Here is a 21,683-nt window from a genome sequence, read left to right on the forward strand (position 1 = left end):
GTCTCGGATTTTCAGACTGGCGCGCCGCTTCTTACCATTGTGACATGTCAACAACAACGTCAAGAGTGAGAAAAACAGAGTTGAGAAGACGTGAGACACGTGTTCGGCGCATCGCCTCCACTCGTGACATGACGCCCATGCAGGCTTGTGAAATGGTGTTTGGTAAACCTGCATCGGAAATTACGAACAGCGGCATTTCTGGCGATGTGTAACTTGAAGCAACAGTGTTTGTGAGTGGTGAGTGGGTTGTTCAGCTCGAAAGACCAACAGACACGTTCGTTCTGTTTAATAAATTTAATGTGCATTCGTGCCGCACTGAAACGCACGCCACGCCCACCTCGAAACATTTGCATTCCTGCGTTATATTTCCGAAACTCTGCATCTCATTTCCAACAGTAACGTTAAATATGTATACACATTTAATACATTTACGTCGATTTTCTCAAGCGTTTGCATCTTTAAAGGTGCGTAGCAAACTTACATAATAACCTTTGCTTCATTATTTGCGCGAACATCAAGGACCGCTTCACTCAACTCCGATACTCACATATGCGTGGAATCCTATGAACAATTTCGTATCGAGCGTGTACAAAACAAGAACAACTTCCACATTTTTTCCGATAATTCTACTCGTATAGTACATAGTAAACTAGGTGCTCGGGTCTGCGTGGAACCTACGGCGAACGTCTCGAAAGTCATCTCCGCGTTCGACGCAGGTTCGGCTCCATGTTCGACGTGCGGCCCGGGTTCTACCCGCTGACGCCGCTGGACCGCAAGTCGATGCACGGCTCCATGAGCGTGCTCAACGTGCCCCCGCCTCTTCCCCCCGTGCTGCCCCCGGTGGGCGGTCCGCCCCTGCCCCCCATGGGCCCGCCGCCGTTCCTGCCCCCTCCGCACCTGATGCCTCCCATGATGCGGCCGCGGCCGTACGTGTACCCCGCTGAGCCGCTTCCCACGCGGGACCCGTACCGCTCCAAGACGCCCGTCCTGCAGCAGCCCAAGATGGAACAGGACTACTACTCGGTGGACCAGGTACGAGCGCGGTAAAAGTACTGCGAATTGGGCGAGCTGGTCAAGTATGGGGCTTGATGAACGGCGCGAAGAAAGACGAACAAGGAATAGACCCGTGTTCTCCCATTGCTTGTTTCGTCTTTCTGCAGCCAGATCTTCATGAATACGTGCTATTCATTCATTCATTCATTCATTCATTCATTCATTCATTCATTTATTTAGTTATTTCTAGCTATGACAGAAAAGAACCTAAATATTCATTACTACCCAGAAATTCATGAATAGAACAAGAAATATAAAACAGCGGATTATTTCATTAGTACACAACTTAGCTAAAGCAATCGGAATGCGTGGTGGCCTATAATAGTTGCAACTGATGCCGGTAGGTTATTCCACTCGTTTGATGCGCATGGTAGTTAAGAATTTAAAAAATGAAGTATTCCGACAATGGTGGAACACCGACTCTATGATCTATGAAACTGTGATCTATAGTAGTTGATGTTCGCCTCGATGTCAGTGAGGGAAACTTGAAGATGTTGTGGATGTCGCGAAGTCACATTACAGTAGGCAAGCCAGTGACACTGATTACAATGGGGTTAACTGTTTATTAAGATAGAATATGCAAGCGATAGAAAGGAAAGTATTTACACGCACATCAAACTACGAGTTAAAGGTTAGAATTTTGGTCTTCTTTCTTAGCCGAATCTCCACCGAATCCCTTCCAACGGCCCCGCACGTACATAAAAGCATCCCCAGCAACCCCCTCGCCCCATCGCTCGTCCAATCACACTGCGGTGCGCGCAGTGTACACACAACGGGGCTCCAAGGTGACACTATCGGGAGTTCCAATACGTCCAGGCCGTTGCCACAAATCCTTTGCAGTGCAACGAGTCCCCTTTTGTCTCACAAGCTCGCAAAAGACACACTTCCCCGAAGAAAGCACTTCCACGCTCCGTTGGGGCATCTGGACAGTTTGCGAATGTCTCGGCCTAGAGCGGTTCAGCGACGAGGGGTTGACTTCAAGGCCAGGGCACTGCTTCCGCGAACCGACTGGCGGAAGCCCGACACACAGTCACCCCGCTTACGCGCTCTTCGTAGACCGCGGGTCCCCCACCCCCGATGCCTATAAATCGCCGCCGTCTTGGTGTCGAACCACGCGTCTCTTTTGACCACCCCGCGCGACCCTTGCATGCAGCCGTCCGCACAAACAACGCCGAACTCCACTATAGTCCATGTGAAATTTATTACCAGTTTGGGCAGCACTGCCGCGCTGGCCCTCTGCAGTGTTCCATACACGCCACCTGTGGGCGTCACAGCAAAGAGAAAGTGTTTAATTTCACAAACGGGCTCCTTGTCCGAGCCGCCGTCGCCGTAACACGTTGTCATGTGACCCACCGTGGTGGCTATGCAATAACATTGCAGTGCCGATACAGCAACATGTGAGCACTGCAATGGTCCAGCCATAAAAAAAAGAACAGTACGCCCTCACTAACGAGCATCAAAACACAACGGAAGATGGGTTGCCATAAAAAAAATACAAGTTGTAAATAACACAGTGGAATGCGTTCGTTATATGTTGCATTCAAAACAGTAAATTCATTTTTATTATATAGTAGCGGCAAAAGGTGGTGAGATTCAATGGAACTGCTTGCGGTCTGCTTACCTGCGCGATGGTGTAGGGTGTGGGCTATTAAAAACTGAAAGTAGAAACGGGAGAAGCAGCGCAGGCGTATTGGCAACAACACTGGCAACGCAGCCACAGTCTCAACCAACGGACAGTGAAGTCAGTGAAAGTACAGATGAAATTAAATTCTCCAACATGTGCTGTCAAAATATTTGAAACGAAATATAAATTAAGCAATTATCTTATCATTCTTTAAAAAATAAAAACAGACGCCCCGCATCCGCCATATTAGCCCCAAGCGGGGCGCCGGCTGACATTCCCATGGCTAGGTTAGACGTACGATCGCCTGCGTACTGATATTTTAAAAAGCATCTAGAAATCTTCCTTGTTTACAGCTTTTTTGATTTTGCTCAAACTTGGTAGTGATATGATTTTTTTTTTATTCCGGTCGGCTCCAGATAGCAGTTGGCATTACTCTCGGTTTGTGAAAATATAATGCAAACTCGCATTCCTCTGCGCCCTTCGTGATGTCCGCATTGCATCTCCCAGCGAGTAACGGAAACTAATCCCGAGGGTCAGGCTTTGTACTACTGCAGATGACCAAAGCAATCAGATGACGTCACAGCCACAGTATGTTAAACAACACATAGTATGTCGACCGGCTTGCACTAATGCAACTTCGGTTTTGTTTCTTGACAAACCAGGCAATGAACAGTGCCAAGCATACTATATCTTTTCTTTAGTTATACGGGTGACTACAGCGTCCGCTAGAGACATTGTTGCACGGGGCACAATCACTCAAAGTACATCAATGAGAACATACAAGATGCGATAGATAATTGTAGATAAAACAACCAGGGTCATAGAGTGCGATCTTCCTGCGAAATTTGTGCGGAATCAAAACAGCGGTAAACACGAGAGAAAGTGATTATGGGAAGGACAAGAAATAATGGTTTTTAGGTGCATGAACACTGGTCTGTTCAAGGTCTCAAATTCAGACCACTCTTGGATGTACAGGACCTTGACAGTAATTTATAGAACATCCCGCCGACTTTGAGGGTCCAACCAAGGTTCCAAGAGAAATTTAATCGGACATCGACAAACGGTCTCACTGTGGTTCAAGCGAGACAAACGTTTCCCAGGACGTCGGAAACTCCAAGTGATCAATAGCGAGAGAACAAGGGAAGCCTCAGCCTGAAGCTCCCTTTTGCCAGGGAAACTTGAAAATACCCGTTTACCTACCTCATTTGCCCTGTATCCATAACCTTATATGATCTTATGGCATCATGTATGAAAACGAATATGATGCCATACCAGATGATAAAATAGGATTATGCTTACGGAGTATACAGGTCATTTTTATTAGGGTAGTCTTGGTCGGGCCACTGACCAAGACAGGTCTTTTTGTTGGAACGTTGCCTTCAAGCTGAAGCATCTCTTGTTGGTCCCCTGTTAATCTGCCAGTGATTGAGTTTCCACTGCATACCGTATTCTAGACATGTTTATAAACATGTACTATAGACGTGTTCTATAATCTCAGGTAGAACTCACACCTAGCAACACCGAAAAGGCACCGCACCCAGGCTTCATTAACTGCCAAGACTATACACTAAATAATTTGCCTGTCAGCAAAACGGCAATATTCCACTCTAACCAGGCGAGCAACAAGGTTTGAGCTTTGAGAGTGCGATGGTTGAAAGCGGCGGGTGATGAGGATAGGGAATTACGTGCCGCTGAGCTTCGCGCTGCCGATTCAGATGCGAAATTCCAGGAAGGGAAATTTTCTCGTTCATTTTCATCGTGGAAACTGCAGCATGTGAGATAACGAACGTCATTTTTACTCTGATACTCTTTAGCGCGAGTAGAGTCAAACCTCGTAATAACGAAGCTGAATATAACGAAATAATGGATATAACGAAGTGAGTGAAATTCCCCTTGAGATTCTCAGAGATTTACAGTAGAGTGCATGCAATGATGGTTATAACCAAGTAGTTCTGGCTTCCCCTTAAACTTCATTATAATGAAGTTTTACTCCTAGCATTTTAACCTTCGGTCGTATGCTATATCTTGTATCTGCTGTATGTTTTCAAGTTTTTTAACGAAGTCTGTTAATCCTTGAAAAGTGACGTTTTGTACTCTTTTTCCTTATGCTTCCATTTTATCAAAGTCTTTTGCTGTATAGTTCAATTTGTATGTTTTGCATATTTATGGGTGCCCTCTCAACAGAACTCCATGCACAATGGGGACTCAGGTTTCCTTCAAGCGAAGTTGTGGCATTTTGCCTGTGCATTCTACCATTTTGAGGATGTACACAAACTAATCAACCAAACCAAGTTGCCAAATATGCAAAAATCGAGTCCTCCAAAGAGTACTTTACCAGACTAACGTGAACTTGTGTTGCTCTTCAACGTCGCACTATATATCTTGCCCTAATGATATAACACTTAAAAATAAAAATTGGATATCTGAGGTCTTACACGCCGAAACCATTATATGATTGTGAGGCACGTCGTAGTGGGGGAACTTCGGACTAATTTTGTCTGTCTGGGGATCTTTAACGTGCATGTATATCCAAGTACACAACCGAACCCGCGACCTCGTGCACAGCAGCGCATCGTCATAGCCACTAAGCCGCCGCCGCGGTGGGTAATGGTATGACAAGTGCGAGTAATCCTAGATCTTTCTCTTTTCGTGCTAGGTCTGCTGCAAGGGTCACCTCATCGTGCTTTGGATCATCCTGGCGGTGGTCACGATAGGCGTGATTCTCGGCATAATCTTGGGGGTCACCGTCACCTAAGCCTACACTTCACCGACGGGACTCAATTGAACGGGGGGATTTTTCAGGGATGCCTACTGGTTCAACCCATCGCGAACTTCTACCTGACTCAGCCTGTATTCGGTGTCCTACCAAAGTGGTGTTGCACACTTCAAAGCGACGACTGGTTGGCACCGCTTGTTAACTTTCTTGTTTTACTTGTGAAAAAAAAAGAATATATATTTTTGTCGTTTTTTTTTTTTTTTTTTGCAATACATCACATATTCAGCAGAGTTTCCTAGCAGACCGAGAATCCTGTTCTAGTGCGATTGCGGAGCCACTGCGTCCGCTCACGGGCGCACACGCGTAATTCCTTTTTTTTCATTAAGTAGATATTGTCCCTGTATTAGTGGTATGTAGCATTAACTGCTGCCATGCAGAAATGTTTTAAGGCGAAAACAGCGCGAAAACAGTACACAGTAAGTGACGCGTACGTGGATAGACGGAGGTTCTAGCCCCATTTCTATGTGTATGTATTAATTAGACAAAGAAACATGCCGTGATAACTTTACTCTGCCGTTCTTTGAAGAACGCAGAGACGTTTAGACCAATTTACTTAGTGGTCACTGCTGGGCTGGTGTTCGCTGAATATGAGCACCTCTCTAGCGGTTGCCCAATAAGAACAGTTGAATGTTTCGCACGTGTTTTACCTTCATTCGACTTGGGACGCATTTATTTTACTATAATATATCGTGTGACCCCATGCGGGTAAAAACAAAGCCTGTGCTTGAATATAGAAAGATGAAAGGAACACCTTTTTTCATAATTTCGCAGGATAGTTCTAACTATATCTAATTTAATGGGCCATCAGGCGGACACACCTCGAAGCACTTAGCCCTGCACTAAATAAATAATGTTAATATAAATAAACTTTGGGGAAAACGACAAGTTGTCGAGCGGCAAACAAATAGCAGTAGCGCTAAAATTTTCATCTTCGGCACTCCGCAACTTACTGTAGAGCAACTTACTGTCGCTGACGCGAAGTTGCTTCTTTTTTTTTCTTTAGCAGTGAATACATTTATCCGTGGAGTTCTCGCTCAGTTGGCCCTTATAGTCCACGAAACGCTTACCCTCTCGAGTATACCTAGGAGTCGTCGTTTGCTAAACGGCCTACGTGTCCTTAGCTCTACTTATTGCGTCATGTGCGACTGCTGGGCACGCGACGAACCGTTATGCCCTGCGACCGTCGCGCTAGATCTTCAACTACGGCGCAAGACAAAGCCGACGGGAGCCTAGAAAGAACGTCAAACAAGAGACAACTCGTGGACGTAAAGATTAGTACTAAATGTATCGCAGAGAAGTGCTGGTGCACGCATGCTCCGCCATTATTCAGCCAACATCCTGAGTGGTGCATTGATTTGCCTAAACTTTGTGTTTCTGAATCCTAATCATTCTGTAGATTATCATATTCATTTTCTTCAAGGTCATTTTTATTGCAAATGTATTGTATACGGATAATTGGTCTAATTAACCTTTTTACTTTTATCATCCATTGGCAAACACGTCCGTAGTTGACAGTGTATTGATTGCTGTGATTTATTCTTGCGCTTATAATGACACATAGAAATGAGTTACGAACGTTAGGCCCTTAATTGCTCCAAGAAAGTGCTGTGAAGTTAGAATAATGCACAACTGAACCGGAAAGAAAAGAGAAATTGTCAAGTTTTTTTTTGGTCAAATAGTCGTCGCGCGTCAGATCGCTTATGTCAAATCGTAGAAAGGTACAGTTGCTGGTCGTGAATACAGTGGTGGATAAAATCCAAACACGATGAGAAGATGGAGGCTCGAAGTGATCGGCCGTGGTTGAACAAGGGACGTCGCTGGTGCCAACGTTTCGACAAGGCGGACTTGTATTCGTCAGGGCAGCGAACGACGAAGACAGGAACCGCTTGAAAGGGAAAATTGTCATCCACCCGACTGCAGTACGAAGCTACAAAGGATTTCCCAAAAGAAGAAAAGAAAGCTTCACAGCTGAAGTAAAAATCGTTCACCGAGTTGACGATTAATTCGGCCTCGCTTTTGCGATCTCCTGGCCTCCAGGTTAGCTCAGATGGTAGGGCGACTGCTCCGGAAAGGAGTTGGTCTTAAGTTTGATCCGCGAAACCAGGACGAATTTTTCTTCAACTGAGAAGCTGAAATTCCGTATGGGTTTCCTTTGTAGCTTCGTGCTACAGTCTGGTGGATGACTGTTTTCGCTTTCGTGAACGTTCCTGCACATTGCGGGCTTCCACAGAACTGATTTGCATAACTCGCCTTGCCGAAACATTGGCTGCAACGCCATTTCTTTATATATATATATGAACAGTAGGGGAAGAAGAACATCGCCTGATCTTTGTATAAAACTGCTCTATGCTGACAGCTAAGGCACCACGAGTCCCTAGTTGTAATTACTAATTTTACGCCACTTTCTAGCACCCCCCCCCCCCCCCTCAGCCGTCGATATTACCAAAAGAGTACCTTGAAAATCAGCCTGACTTTGAAGAACAGTAAGAAGTTGGGCGTGTCGGTGCAGCTGCATATTCAACTACATCTGGAACAGTGCAGATCGTAGCGCCGAAAGGAGGCTAAACCGCAGAACTGCTGACTCACGACTCCTTAGTTGCGCGTCAGCGCTCTTGTGCTGCGGTCTTCTATTTCTTTATTAAAGGCCTGACAGTTTTTTTACCAAACCTTAGCTCGGAACGTTCCAAAAGAAATTGATCGTCGTATAAATCTTTCTAAGTCTGCAAGAGAAACAGGCATCTCAACGCTTTCTATAGAAACTCATAGAATGTTTATGTCACACAAAATCAATAGTTAAATTCACAAATAATTCACATAAATTTATTCTGCTTTAATGCTCTAACATTTTCACTTTACGAAATTACGATATCTGTTCTTTGTTGCAGAGTTACAAGGCTGCATACTCGAACTTTGCCTATAATATATACATTTTATCTACGTGAATTTATCCAGAAGCAGCCGAGGACCGAAATTGGAATGCTGCTTACAAGAGTGTCACTTAAGTTTGATTCACTCCTAAATGGAGCAAATTTCACTTAAATAAGTTTAATGAGTAGCTGTTGACAGAAACTACTTATTTCATACTCTGTACTTGAATACAAACTGCCTCTAATAAAGATTCCTTTTTACGTGAACCGTTACCTCTGGAGCTTATATCTGAATATATAAAAATACACATATAATTTTTCTAGGCATCCTAAGCACCGAATCCGATGATGGTTGTTTCACTCGAAAGTCGTTAAAGTCTACCAGCGCTATAAAGTAGATTCCACTTTTAGGTAATGACTTGTGCTGAAAATGAAATTGCATGCACAAGTTGTTTAAAATCTAAAAGTTTAAAAAACCTTAGGCTCCACATTTACATCTCCATGGCACAGGAGTAAATGAGATATGACAATTCTGTAAATGTATAGTATTTATTGCGACATCTCAACCCTAGAAAAGAACTACGTTAGAAACAACAACTCCAAACTATATAAATAGTTTGTGAATCAAGCTTTTGCGAAACCCGATAAACAGTGTAACGGCCTCATGTGAGCTGCCAACAAAACCGTAAAGTTTGCGCTCAAGGCTCTCTAACAGATGCAGAGTACACAATTGTGCTATCTGTTTTTCATGCTTAGCTACGAAGTTACAAACTTCGTGCTTCAATTTTGTTTCCTATTTGCCAATATACGGCAATTTTTCAAAGCAACTCGAGGCCCAACATAAAGATTATGCTTCCTATAGAGATACTCCACTTGATGTTTCTATATTAAACTCAATACATTTCACACAGACTGATTCCGTTATAGTCTTATGAGAGCGTTCCAGCGCTTCCTATCCATTTGAATAGGCAAATCAAACTTGGCCCCAAGATAGATCACCTTAAATTACGGAGGCGGCTTTGCGCAGTTGCAGTGGCTCCAAACCCGTGCAAGTGCCTTTCGTACTGGATTCTCGGTCTCTCGCAAATCTGCATATCTACGCTGATGAATTCCCATTGACGGCAGCGCGTTCCCGTCCGTCCGCAGTCGCCATGTGCGAGTTTTCTCGCAATACTTTTTTTTCTTCTCCATTCCACTTAGCGGTGGCAGATAATGTAACGTCACTACGACGCGTTCTAAGTAGCATCTCCTCGAGTACACTGACCTCGCCAATAATGCGCGCGAAACAAAACAAGAAAGGTCATTTCCTGCTTATCACGCCTTATCACGCCATCACGCCTCGTCTGTAAGGCCTACGTAGTAAGCGGCGGGCTATGACGTGTACTATTTGCCCCGTCGCGGTATTCAGACCGGAGGCGACAGGCGGTCCCTATATGGAAGCACACGGTGTGGACTACGAGACACTTGTCGCTGTTTCGATGTTCCCTCGTGACTGGTGTGTGTGCGTGAACATATCGCTGGCCTAAGACTCTTAGGATTGTGTTGCTCAACTCGTTCGTCGCGTCAGGTAGACAGGTGAAATGTTTCGTTGTCGTCGCCTCGGACATACACTGCCGCGAAAGACGCGACTTGTCAATTTCTGCGTGAATACTGATAGCAGGAAGTGTACAGTATTTAAGAAAGGTTAGCGTGGGACTAACTATATTACCCTGGTGTCGATTGAACGTAAGCTATAGGTCGCAGCAGAGACCGACGCATAAAGAAGAGCGCGGGTAGACTTCCAGCAAAGATCTTCAAGGTAGTTGCGGTGGAGAAGTGCGATAAAGCAGCTCCGAACTAAGGGGCTGTAGTTTGCCACTGACGTCACAAGGAGTGTCTCGCATAACCCATGTAAATTATTGTATTCCGGCAAGTAGCTGATATTGTGCTTGGCGCAACAGGTCGGCATTTCGTCTTTCTCTTCCTGCGGCCGGAAATGCGCTTCTAAACTCTCCTTGATGAACGCACAGAGTACGGTTTGGACCATAGCTTCAGCAATTAAGGACCCAACGCACGGTTCTAAGCCCACCTTACTTCCCTTTCTTAGTATGTATAGAATAGTTGCCGGACAGTATGTATAGTAATTGCCGGACAGTTAAGTGACTAGCGACTGTCAGGTGCCACCCTCAATGCCTTTCGTATGAGCACTTCATACGCCGCTGCGTGGCGTTAGACATAACAAGGTGTTTCATCGGAAAGCGCGACATCTGAAAAGTTAAGTCTGTAATCACGGCTGGGTATACTAGTAAAGGTAACAAAGCTGTTACGAATATTTTTTTTTTCTTTTTGGCAACATGCTTGTCTTGTCCAAGAGTCATGACTGCTCGGGGCACCACGATTGCGGTGTTTTCGACGTGTCCATGTTACTCTTGCCAGCGCCGTGTGCCTCAAATAGGGGTATATGAGTGAAGCTTTTGTGTGACAAATGCTCAGGGTGCACGTTTTGCCGTGTGAGAAATGAATGCTTCCTTACAGGGGCACCCCGCAACTGGGGTCGTAGCGAGCATCGATTAATTGTTCCCTGATTGGCTGACTTCACTGAAGGATTGTTCATAAAGAATGTGGTCCCAGTGCATTCTTCAGAGCTGCCGGCTACAGATCGTGCCTTCTTTTGTTTAATTATGAAGTACTTATAGAACAAAGCATGTTACGACGAATACTGAGAGTATGTATCTGAATGAGTTGTGTATCTTTAACATAATGATAGTAATATATGTGTCGAATATTAAAGCTTTTTTTCTTCAAAAACCACGAGTGCATTCTTGTCCTCTTTGCTTCGGTTGCTGCCATGGAGTAGGGAAACCTTGATTGAATTCCACTGGGGGATCTACAGTAAGTTATTTATTCTCGCACAAGAGTGTACGTTTTTTCCTCCTGATTTCTTATCGGATCGCATGCGTCCTTGACTTACTAGAAGAATGTATTCTCATCACTAGAAGAAGAAAACTGCTCCACGTAGACCAGTTCACTTCACCATTTTAATATGTAAAAACTAAAAGGATGTCTGGTATCACTATCGTCGTCTAGAGGCACTAACTGCTGGATTAGTTGGTCTTGCATACTTGTTAGAGTAAATAATCGCAAAAAAGAGGGAGACCGCTACTCTTTCAACTGTGCCCATGTTCAGAAAAAAACTCTTATGCTAGAATTGTTCGTAATAGCAAATTCCAGCCAATCCTGGCGCAGGGCATATTACTGGAGAAGCCGGCCAGCCAATAGCAAGCAGCAATTGCGAACGAAAAGCTTTTTGAATGTGTGCTTCCGTTAATTAACAGGAATGATTTTAAAGTGGATACCTTCTCTCATACATGCTCATTGTGCAAGCATTGTCACGCAATGACCCCGAAAACGCCCGCCAATTGCGTGTACCACTCGGCGTATACGTTATGAACGTGCGCGGAACCTTGCTCGTTTTCAGAAAGCAAACGACACCATAGCCCCTATTCGCAAAAAAACTCTTATGTTAGAATTGTTCGTAACAGAAAATGTTAGCCAATCCCGATGCTAGACATATTAGCGAAGGCAGCCTGCCAATGGCAAAGAACACTTACGAACAAAACCCTTTTGTGAATTGGGTCCTAGAATCCTAGAGCGAAGCGTCTTCTGACGAGTGTTCTCTGCACCACGCATTACAAGGCACCGCAAGACCGCGTATGGAGAGGATGTGGTGAGGCCAGGAGTCTCCGAGGCCTGCACCTGCGCACAGAGCAGCACCGCCTTACATTCTGCTCTGGCATTAAAATGCCGTCGCGGCTGGCAGTCGAACCCATGACCTCGTGCTCAGCATCAAAATGCCATGCCCATTGAGCCACCTCGGCGGGTGGTTTCAGAAGACAGAAAAATTGACATGTTGCTACAGGGTTGAAACAAAAAGCGTACTTGGACCAAATGATAAAGCCCAATGTTGACGTCACAAATTCAACTTCCCGTGATTGAACTTGCCTGCAGATGTGGAGAGTTCTAAATATTCCGGCTCAAGGCCAAGAAATCCATGTACGAGCAAGGCGGCAAGGCACTACGAATTTCCAAAAGGGAGAGAGAGAGGGAACTTTAACGAGAACCAGCAGTTTAGTCGGCTGGGCCTAGGCCTCCCACGATGGGACGTCGAGGTCTTGCCTCTTCGCCGCTTCGTAGGCCTGCTGGGTCGCCCAGAGTTGGTCGTCGAGTTGGGAGCTGCGCAGGGCGGCGTGCCATCTCGACGAGAGGGTCATGGGATTAAGGTCTGGGTATTGATGTTTGCAGTCCCATAGCATTTGGGGGAGTGTTGCTTATTTAGTTTTACAGATCTTGCACGTCTGGCTCGGGTTGATGTCGGGGTATATGATATGATAGCGTGTGAGGGAGGGTTATGTATTGGTCTGTAACAGGCGAAGGGTGGTTGCCTGTGCTCTGTTTAACTTGCGGTGAGGGGTCGGGAAGGTTCTTCTTGCGAGGTAAAATGACTTCACAAGGTCGCTGTATCTTGTAAGGCGGTCGCGTCCAGCGGGTGCACCTGCACCGCCTTCGGCACGGTTGACTAGTCCTTATGCTACGGAGTGTGTAAGCTCGTTGAGGTTGGTGAGGTGCGGGTGGACAACGCCGGCGTGTGCTGGGATCCAGACGAGGGCGATTTGATTTTCAGACGAATGCGGAGCTTGTTGTAAGATACTAATTGTTTAGAAATATGATCCTTGATGTAGTTGTTGATTGCTGCGCGAGAATCGCTCAGTATGCTGTGACAGGCTGGGTCAAGAGTGGCCAGGGCGATGGCCACTTCCTCGGCCGTCTCGGCATTTTGGGTAACGATGCTGGCAGCATGTCGGAGCAAGCCGCCTGCTGTGATAACCGCCGCAAAGCGCCGTCCATCTTGGTACTCGGCTGCGTCGACGAAGGTGACGCCCGCGGTGTTGGCATAAGCTATGATGAGGGAGGTAGCTCGTGCCTTCCTGCGTTCTTTGTTGTGGTCTGGGTGCATGCTTTTGGGAATAGGGTCGGCGTGTATCCATTGCTGAATGTCCTGTGGTATTGGGTGTTTGTCTTCATGTTGGTGGTGGTAGGTGATGTTAAGCTTGATTAGAATGCTGTGGCCTGTTTCCGTGAGGGTAAGCTGCTCCAGTTGGGATCGACGTCGCGCTTCGATTAACTCGTCTACCGTGTTGTGGATACCTAATTGTAGAAGAAGTTCCGTGCTGGCGTGCTTCGGTATTCCTAAGGCCTACTTATAGACTCCTCTGATGATGATGTCCAGTTTAGTCTTTTCAGCTTTGTACCAGTTGAGAAAGGGCGCAACGTAAGTAATGTGACAGATGATAAAAGATTGGAGAATGCGGATGAGGCTTTCTTCCTTCATACCCCCTCGTCGGTTGGTCACTCGTTTCAGCAGTTTGGATGTATTAGCGGTCTGCCGAAGGATCTTGGATATAGCTGTAGAGTTAGCTCCGTTGGCTTCTATGGTCATACCAAGAACGCGGATGCTAGGGACCACGGGTATGGGCCTGCCATCCCTCAGGTTGAGTTCGATTTCCTCGTATTGGCGTTTATTCGTGGAGCCCCGCGGGGGGAGTCCACGGAGTGGGGCGGTATAGGATAAACTCCGACTTTTCAAGGGAACAGCCGAGTCCCGTGCCTGGAAGATAACTATTTAGGACGTCAATGGCGTTTTGTAGCGCAGTTTCGATTTGGCCGTCACAGCCCTTTGCAGCTTAGATTTTAATGTCGTCGGCGTATATGGTGTGTTCAATGCCGTCGAGTTTTTGTAGTTCTTGTGCTAATTCGAGCATAACCAGATTAAACAGTACTGGGGAAATGACAGAGCCTTGCGGTGTGCCCGTGCTGCCGAAGGAGAATTCCTCCTATCGAATTTCTCGACCGACAGAAAGGCCTTGCGATTGGATAGAAAGTCTCTTACGTAGTTGTAAGTGCGTTCTCCTAGGTTGAGCAAGGAGATGCGTTCGAGGATGGTGGAGTGCCTGATGTTATCGAAGGCCCGCTCGAGGTCGAGGCCCAAGATTGCCTTCGTGTGACGGAATTTGCCGTCTAGGATTTGATGCTGAAGTTGGAGCATAGCGTCTTGGGTGGAAAGATGCTGTCTAAAGTTAATTATCGAGTGGGGGTAAACAGATGTGCCTTCAAGGTGAGTGTTTAGACGGGTTAGCAGTGCGTGCTCCGTGACCTTGCCTACACATGAAGTTAGCGAGATGGGCCGGAGATTGGTGAGGCTAGATGGCTTACCGGGTTTGGGGATGAAAATTACTCTGGCCGTTTTCCATGCCGGAGGAATGGATCCTTGGCGGCAGCAGTTGTTGATGTATTCGGTGAGTTGTTGCACCGAGGGGTCATGTAGGTTTTATTCGTAACACCATCTGGGCCTGGCGCCGAACGGCTGTTCAGCTTGTGCAGGGCAGCATGAATCTCTGTCACTTTGAAATCTTCATCCAGGGCAGGGTTGGAGGTCCCTGTGTATGGCCCGTGAGGCTGAATGGGCGCAGATGGGATGTACTTTTGATATAAGGTAGTCTTAACGTGGTCCTGGCTATGCGTCTTGCTTTCTGTGAATAAAAGCTTGGTGAGGCGATCTTGTTGATATGAGTGGGTAGTGGTGCTATCAAGCAAATTGAGGATGTTCCACGAGGGGGGTGGTGGAGTTGCCCGTCTAGAGAGTTACAGAGCTCTGTCCACTGCTGTTGGCTTAGAACGCGGCAGTGTGCTTCAATTTCCTTGTTGAGAAGTGCGACCTTCCGTCTGAGTCTTCTATTGAGCCGTTGTCCCTTCCTTCTAGAGAGCATGGATTATTTGGCCTCGATAAGGTGGGTGAGTCTGCTGTCCATGCACACAGTCGGGGCATCTATTGTGATAGTGCGGGTGGCCGATTTAGTATCAAACTGTAGATCGCATGACCATGCTTGTATGTCGGTATGGGAGTGTCCGTTGTTGCTGTTATACGGCGTTTACGGAACGCATCCCAGTCCGTCCAAGTAAAGTCCCTTGTTCTTCTCGTAACGGCTGTTAGGTGTAGGAGAGTGATTTCGATAATTGAGTGATCACTCCCGAGGGCCTGTTGGGTGTTGCGCCAATGGGCGTTGTCTGCGTTTTTGGGGAAAGTGAGGTTCTCTCCCTTTTGTTCACCTCGGCACTTCCACTGAACAAAAGGGAGATAAAGAAAATTATTAACAGGAAGGCAGAGAGGTCGGCCTGACCTATAGCTTGCTCTGGCCTGCTGCTCTACAGTGGGGAAAAGGGACGGGGAGGAAAAGGGCTGATGAGTGATTGTTGTTGTTGTTGTTATTATTATTATTATTATTATTATTATTATTATTATTATTATTATTATTATTATTATTATTATTATTATTATTATTATATGAAGAGTAGGTGCGTATATACAAGTTCACAACGTCGTGGCATCTCGAAAGCCATGCGCATGTAGCCCAGTGGCTTGTAGAAAGCCTATAGCTGCACTTGTAATCAAGGCTGCGCTATTTGTATTAAACCAAAGACTCAAAATAAACTCGTCTAATAGCGGGCTTATATCGACGTCTGCAATGGATGACGCCAGTTGCTGTCGTTCTTGCGCGTACGGGGGACAAACACAAAATATATGATCAAGTGTTTCTGGCACCTGACAGTATTCACAATTTGGGTTAGTATCACTGCAACCTATGAGAAGTCTATGACGCTTGGTGAATGCGACTACAAGGCGAATCCGGTGCAACATGCTTGTCTGGCTTCTTCTGAGCATGTAAGTCATACGGAATTTCATTTCTGGGTCCCATTTATGCACTCGCTTGTGCCGGTGATTTGGTTGGGTCCAGTGCTCCAACATAGAGTTGAGTATTACGCATCGAAGTAGGGCGTTTGTGTCTGTTTGTCAAAACGCGATGTGTATACTTCGGAAACATTTAAAGCAGTTTTCGCTTCAACGTCTGCCTACTCATTCCTTATCACGCAATAATGCGCAATTATCCACTGAAATGTGACATTTTGGCCATTTCTATTTGCATGGTCGAGATGCTCTGTAATTTCTAGAACTGTTAAATTATACGAGCACCGTCTGAGTAAACATTCAATGGTTTGAAGAGCTGACTTGGAATCACAGAATGTCTTCCACGCGCGAGGAGGCTCCTCGGAGAGAATTCGAAGTGCCTCCCGGATAGTAACAAATTCTGCGGCAGTTGATGTTGACCTATGGTCTGGTTTAAACCGCCGATCGATGATCATGTGTGAGATGACAAAGGCTGCAGTGGAGGAATATGGTGTGACAGAGCCATTGGTATACACTGGTACAGTATCTCTCTACTCTGCAGAAATGTAAAACAGGATAAGTTGCTCGAGGCCAATGGATGCAACGGATGACTTTTTTGTAACTTCAGGGATCTATAGTGTAACTAAATGTCTGGCAGGGCCCACAGGAGTATTCTCGGAATACAGGAGGGAGAAAATCTTGACGGCATAATATTCTGATGACGGGATAGAATACTTGAAAAGCTGGAACCTGGGTGGGGGCAGAAAGCGATGACAAATAAAGGATGGTGCTTGTGTCGTGTCAACACGCGAAAGAACATTTGAACAGGTTCGCAGAGCAAGTACACCTCAGTAGGACCAGCACGCGCTTCCGCTTTTGTTCCATTGGTTGACGTGCACCGTGGTAGACCCCAACATGTGCGCAGTTCTTGAGGTTGAATGCTCTCCAGCGTGTGCACACAGCCTAAGTCTTATGCATGAAAGCACCGGCATGCTGTACCGTATATACCCTACGGGTGGTGCTTGGTATAATTGGAGTAATGATGACTCCGAGGGGCCCCATCTGTTTCCTGCAACGACACTAAGGACGTGAACGAAACTCCTCAGCTTTGACTTCAGTGCGGCGACGTGACTTGACCAAGATAGTCCCCGGTCTATGACTACGCCAAGGAATCTGTGGTGTGTTACTGCAGGTATCGCTGTTTCGTTAACGATTATGTAATACCCGCTCATTCGATCCCGTGTGCATGGAACCACGGAACATTTTTCTGTTGAGAGCTGCAGGCCCTGACGCCACTTAGCTGCGATTGTCGATGCAGGTTGAAGCCTAGCACGCTTTTGGGGACGGGTGGCTCCAGATACTCATATGCATATGGCGTCCGCATATGTGCTAATCTTGACCGTGTTCGGAAGCTCAGATGCAAGCCCCCCCTCCCCCAATCAATGTAAGATTGAAGAGAGTTCCACTGAGAGCTCCCCCTTGTGGAACACCTCGGTAGATGGTGTACTGGCCAGTGTATAGCCATCACTGGTCGACATATACACGGTGCGACCACTGAGGTAACTAACATTCCATGTATACAGTCGGCCACCAAGGTCTAAATCTTCAAGCGCATCAAGGATTGCATAATAGAGTACATTGTCGTATGCACCTTTGATATCCAGGAAAACAGCTCCAACTAACCAGCGGCGACTTCTTTCCTGCTCAACATTGCTCATACACCCAAAGAAGGAACGCTCAAATAGGGCGTGGAAAGAAAAGAACTCGTTGAATGAAACAAATGCGGCTAACCATACGGTGCAGGAAAGCGACCATTTCGCAGTTCACAAAAGCAGGACAATCTTCCCTTGCGTAATTCATTTCGTTTCCTCTTCTTTCTCCCTTTACCGCGCAAATAAAACACTCGCGGGCTCTGTTTACGAAACGTTGCCGGCTTTCCTTGTCCGTGGCATGACAACTCGCGGGTCTGTTTGCTTCTAGCAACCGCCGCCATTCGTCTCGTGTTCCCGCGCGAGCAGAAATTACGCCTTTGTTCTCGTCTTTCACGACATCACAAAGCCTACAACTCAAGGTAAGCACACACGCGCGCGCGCAAGCGTCACTTGAAGCGCACTTAAACAGCCGAGTGCGTAGTTTAGTTATTTCTTTCTCCGTTTCAGCTTCCTCTTCTCCTCCGCTCCATTTGCCAGCGCGACCTTTAGCGCGCTTCCTGCTTCGGTCGAGGCTAGCGGAGCAGCCGCGCTGCTGTTTGTTCTGAAGCCGACAGAGGGCGCCGCTGAAGTGACCGGCGCCGCTCCCACGTGACGAGCCGTGCGGCAGCCATTAACGTGCCCGGAACGCTCGAAAGTGCACTCGAGAGTCAGGCCTGCGTGCGATCGCCATTGTTCTCACCACGGACATGCACGGATCACTAGCGACGAGCGTCCACAAACGAGCCGGCGCTTGGGCCGGTGACCACGCAGGCATTCCTGGTTTCGGAAGCGCGAGCAATGCGAGCACGCTTTCTGTCTCTAGTGTTAATATATGCATATGCTGACTCGCTCTCAGTCTCGTGCGCTGTGTGCACCGAGAGGAGAGCCTTGAGTAGTGTCAGTATCGTTTGTTTATTTATTTATTTATTTATTTATTTGTTTAATTTACAATAGTCGCCATACCGCAGCCAAAAGCACTCCATTTTAACGAAAAGTCGCTATGTTATAACGACGACGTTGACTTGCTTGAAATTTTGTCTCTTTATTCTCTATTACTTTTTAAATTATAGAAAGGACCCCGGCCAGAGCTTTAAGTTGCCTCTTGCGGTGCCGAGTCATCGCTCGAAATGTGAAAGTGAAAAACGAGCCCCCATTTTCTCAGACATTTCTATATAATTTGAATCTACGCGTGTACGTATTGGGAAGATCACGGAATACCTGAACACATGAGACGAGGACGGCAGCAGCAGCGAAGGTAGAGGCCTCGTTCTGTGGCGGTTCTTTCAGCAATACGTTTCCTAAACATTTTTGTTAGGAGACAATTTATTAAAAGAAAGACAAAGAGCTCGGCCTCAGCCAGTATTCTCAGGCCTTCTGCTCTTCACTGGGCCAAAAAGGCAGAAAACAGAGTGATGAAAGATGATGATGATGAGGACAGGATGAAGGGACGCTTATATGCAATAACTACGTAAGAAAGTGGCACCGCCTCCGGATTAAAAGAAAAGTGCGGCCTGTCCCGCGCATCAAAAACGCTGCAATGGGAGCGCAATGGGAGCCAGCTGCAATGGGAGCGCACCTGCAAAGGTGCGGCCATCCCGCTTCAGGCCGCACCTTTCTCTTTCTCCAGCGGCCGTGAAAGTGCTTCTTCCGCTCCATTCTGACACACTGACATAACCCGGACCTGTAATGAAAGCTTTCTGCGCTTTCATGGAGCTCAGTGTAACCAGATGGCAGCAGCATTGCTACCGTTCACATGTACGTGTTCGGTGTTCTGTAATTATTCGTAAATGGCGATAGGCTTTTGCGTGTACAGCTAAATCTGACTAAAATATAAAGCGCACTTGGCCTGACGAGCAGTGCAGGTGATGAAGATGATGAAAAGAAAAGAAACGAAGACTATATTTTCCTACTACAGTTACTAGAGTGAATTCCAGCTTTGCGATCATTCAACGTCGATAAGAATGATGGTAGCATATGGATTTGTCTAAATTTGCTGCCTGTGGCTTCAGACGCCCTTATGGCCAAATTTATTACACTTTATCTGCCTTTATGAGCCCAGATTTCCAAGCAGTCGTATTTTGCTTAAACGCATGAAGGTCGTATTACTCTGCGCAAATGCGTAATCATTGTAAATTGTGGCACTGGTGACGCAACATTTTCTTGGATATGAACAATTTACAAAGTCACAAAGCCGTTTTAAGCCAGAAAGACGACGCTTATAGGCAAACCAATATACTGTACCCATCATTTCCATGCTGGCTGAGCCACCGTGGGTGCAGCTTCCAGAGGCACTAGCGCCAAATTTCACTCTAGTAATTTTTTATGAAAACTGATGGAAAATAAAATAGAAACGGGACAGATACGCTGCATCTTCCATTTTCTTCTTCCGTTCCTGGCCCAACTTTCAAATAGCGCTTTCCTTGCGATATAACCGCAAATTACACGGTAATTGCTTGCTTGCTTGTTTGTCTTGTTTTGGTTTGCCCATCCAACAAGAAAGTAGAGCACTCTGCATGGCTTCAGTGTTATGCAGAAGTGGGTTGGGTGCCAAGGTACAACGCGATCCGAAACGCACAAACTGCGAGATCTGCTATCGTCCAATGGGTACGAACAACACCAGTCTGTCTGATACAGGCAAAAAATGCGAAAGGGGAAAAAAATGTGGTTGTCAGAGAGAACACGTACGCGCACTGGCTATTCTTAGAAGGTTCTTCAGGCGACGCAACAGTCCTCATAAAGAAGAAAGTAAAAAATAGCCTCCGGCTATATATAAACCGCGTCCTGCGCGCAATACGTCGTGCACAACAGGAAACGTGTAGCAGCTCGAGCTGCCAACGGCAACGGACACAAGTAGACTTTCGATCAGACAATGAGAACGGAACCAAAGATTCGACATTTGCGCAAACATGTCATTGCCACCGAACGTGCCTATAGTGCCTGCGCCCACCAGAAATTTATTTATGCTGTGCATAAGAAGTCTGTACCCGTTATTTCTGGTAGTTCTATAGATTTTCCACACACAGACTGAGTCCTAACCACCTTATGTTTCTTGTCAATTGATATTTTCAGACCTTCTGCACACGAAGCGATTGGAATACCCTCCCGCCGCATGTAGGTTACAAAAGCCCAATGGAAATAAACCTTTAACGACTTCAGACTATATGCGTTTTATAAATATGGGCTACATATGGAAACGGCGAACCTAGAAGGCGGCAAAGCGCTCTGCAAAAAATCTGTATATGCAGCTTCTAGGCCTTCCAAGGTCATTTTCACAAGAGCGAGCAGAAAGTGAGGCAGCTTCAATCCTGAAAGACGACGATCCAATTAGGAACAGAATCCCTTCCACACTCTTGTTAATCTCGAGCCATATTAAGGTGCGCATTTTCGTTTCGAACTGTAACATATTGTGAAAAGTTTGTGAAAAGTTATCGCGCAATGTTTTTTTTTTTTTTTAAGTCAAGCTTATATACTTTTTACCTAGAACCTAGATGTTACATCGGTCTAAGTAATGATATCAACTGCACTTTAGAGAGATATAGATCGCTAGACTGTTTGTGAAAGACAGCACTGAGCTTTATGTAAGCATAAGCACTGGCCAGCGGTGATGACGAAGCCACATGATAGCCTAGGTCAGTTTATTCTCGCAATACAGCTTCATAGTGTCCTTCGTGTATATCCCTGAAAATATGCTAAAATTGTATGAATTCCAAATTGTAGGCGCCCCCCCCCCCCCTAAAAAAACTGCAATGGACAATCTTTGCTACAGCTTACCGCGGCACAAATGTTTATAAATTGAAGCTCCGTTCATTGAAACTGCGAGATATGCTGTAGATTCTACAGCTGCCGTCAGCAGTTCCGATCAGGAACTTCGGGCGTATAGACAACCATGGCGCCAATGAGAGGAGGAAAAAAC

General features: G+C 46.2%; 1 protein-coding gene across 1 annotated transcript in view; it reads left to right on the forward strand.

Annotated features, from left to right (window-relative positions):
* The window catches only part of LOC126527093 (uncharacterized), a 53,833-nt gene extending 42,723 nt beyond the window's left edge, over window positions 1-11,110 (forward strand). The window contains exons 5-6 of the mRNA XM_050174817.3: window positions 717-1,032; window positions 5,334-11,110. Of these exons, the coding sequence (XP_050030774.1) occupies window positions 717-1,032; window positions 5,334-5,432 (415 nt within the window). The 3' untranslated portion in view covers window positions 5,433-11,110. The remainder of the gene's footprint in view (window positions 1-716; window positions 1,033-5,333) is intronic.
* Window positions 11,111-21,683: the final 10,573 nt, after the last annotated feature.

The sequence above is a fragment of the Dermacentor andersoni genome, chromosome 9, assembly GCF_023375885.2.
Source record: "Dermacentor andersoni chromosome 9, qqDerAnde1_hic_scaffold, whole genome shotgun sequence".
Lineage (NCBI taxonomy): Eukaryota > Metazoa > Arthropoda > Arachnida > Ixodida > Ixodidae > Dermacentor > Dermacentor andersoni.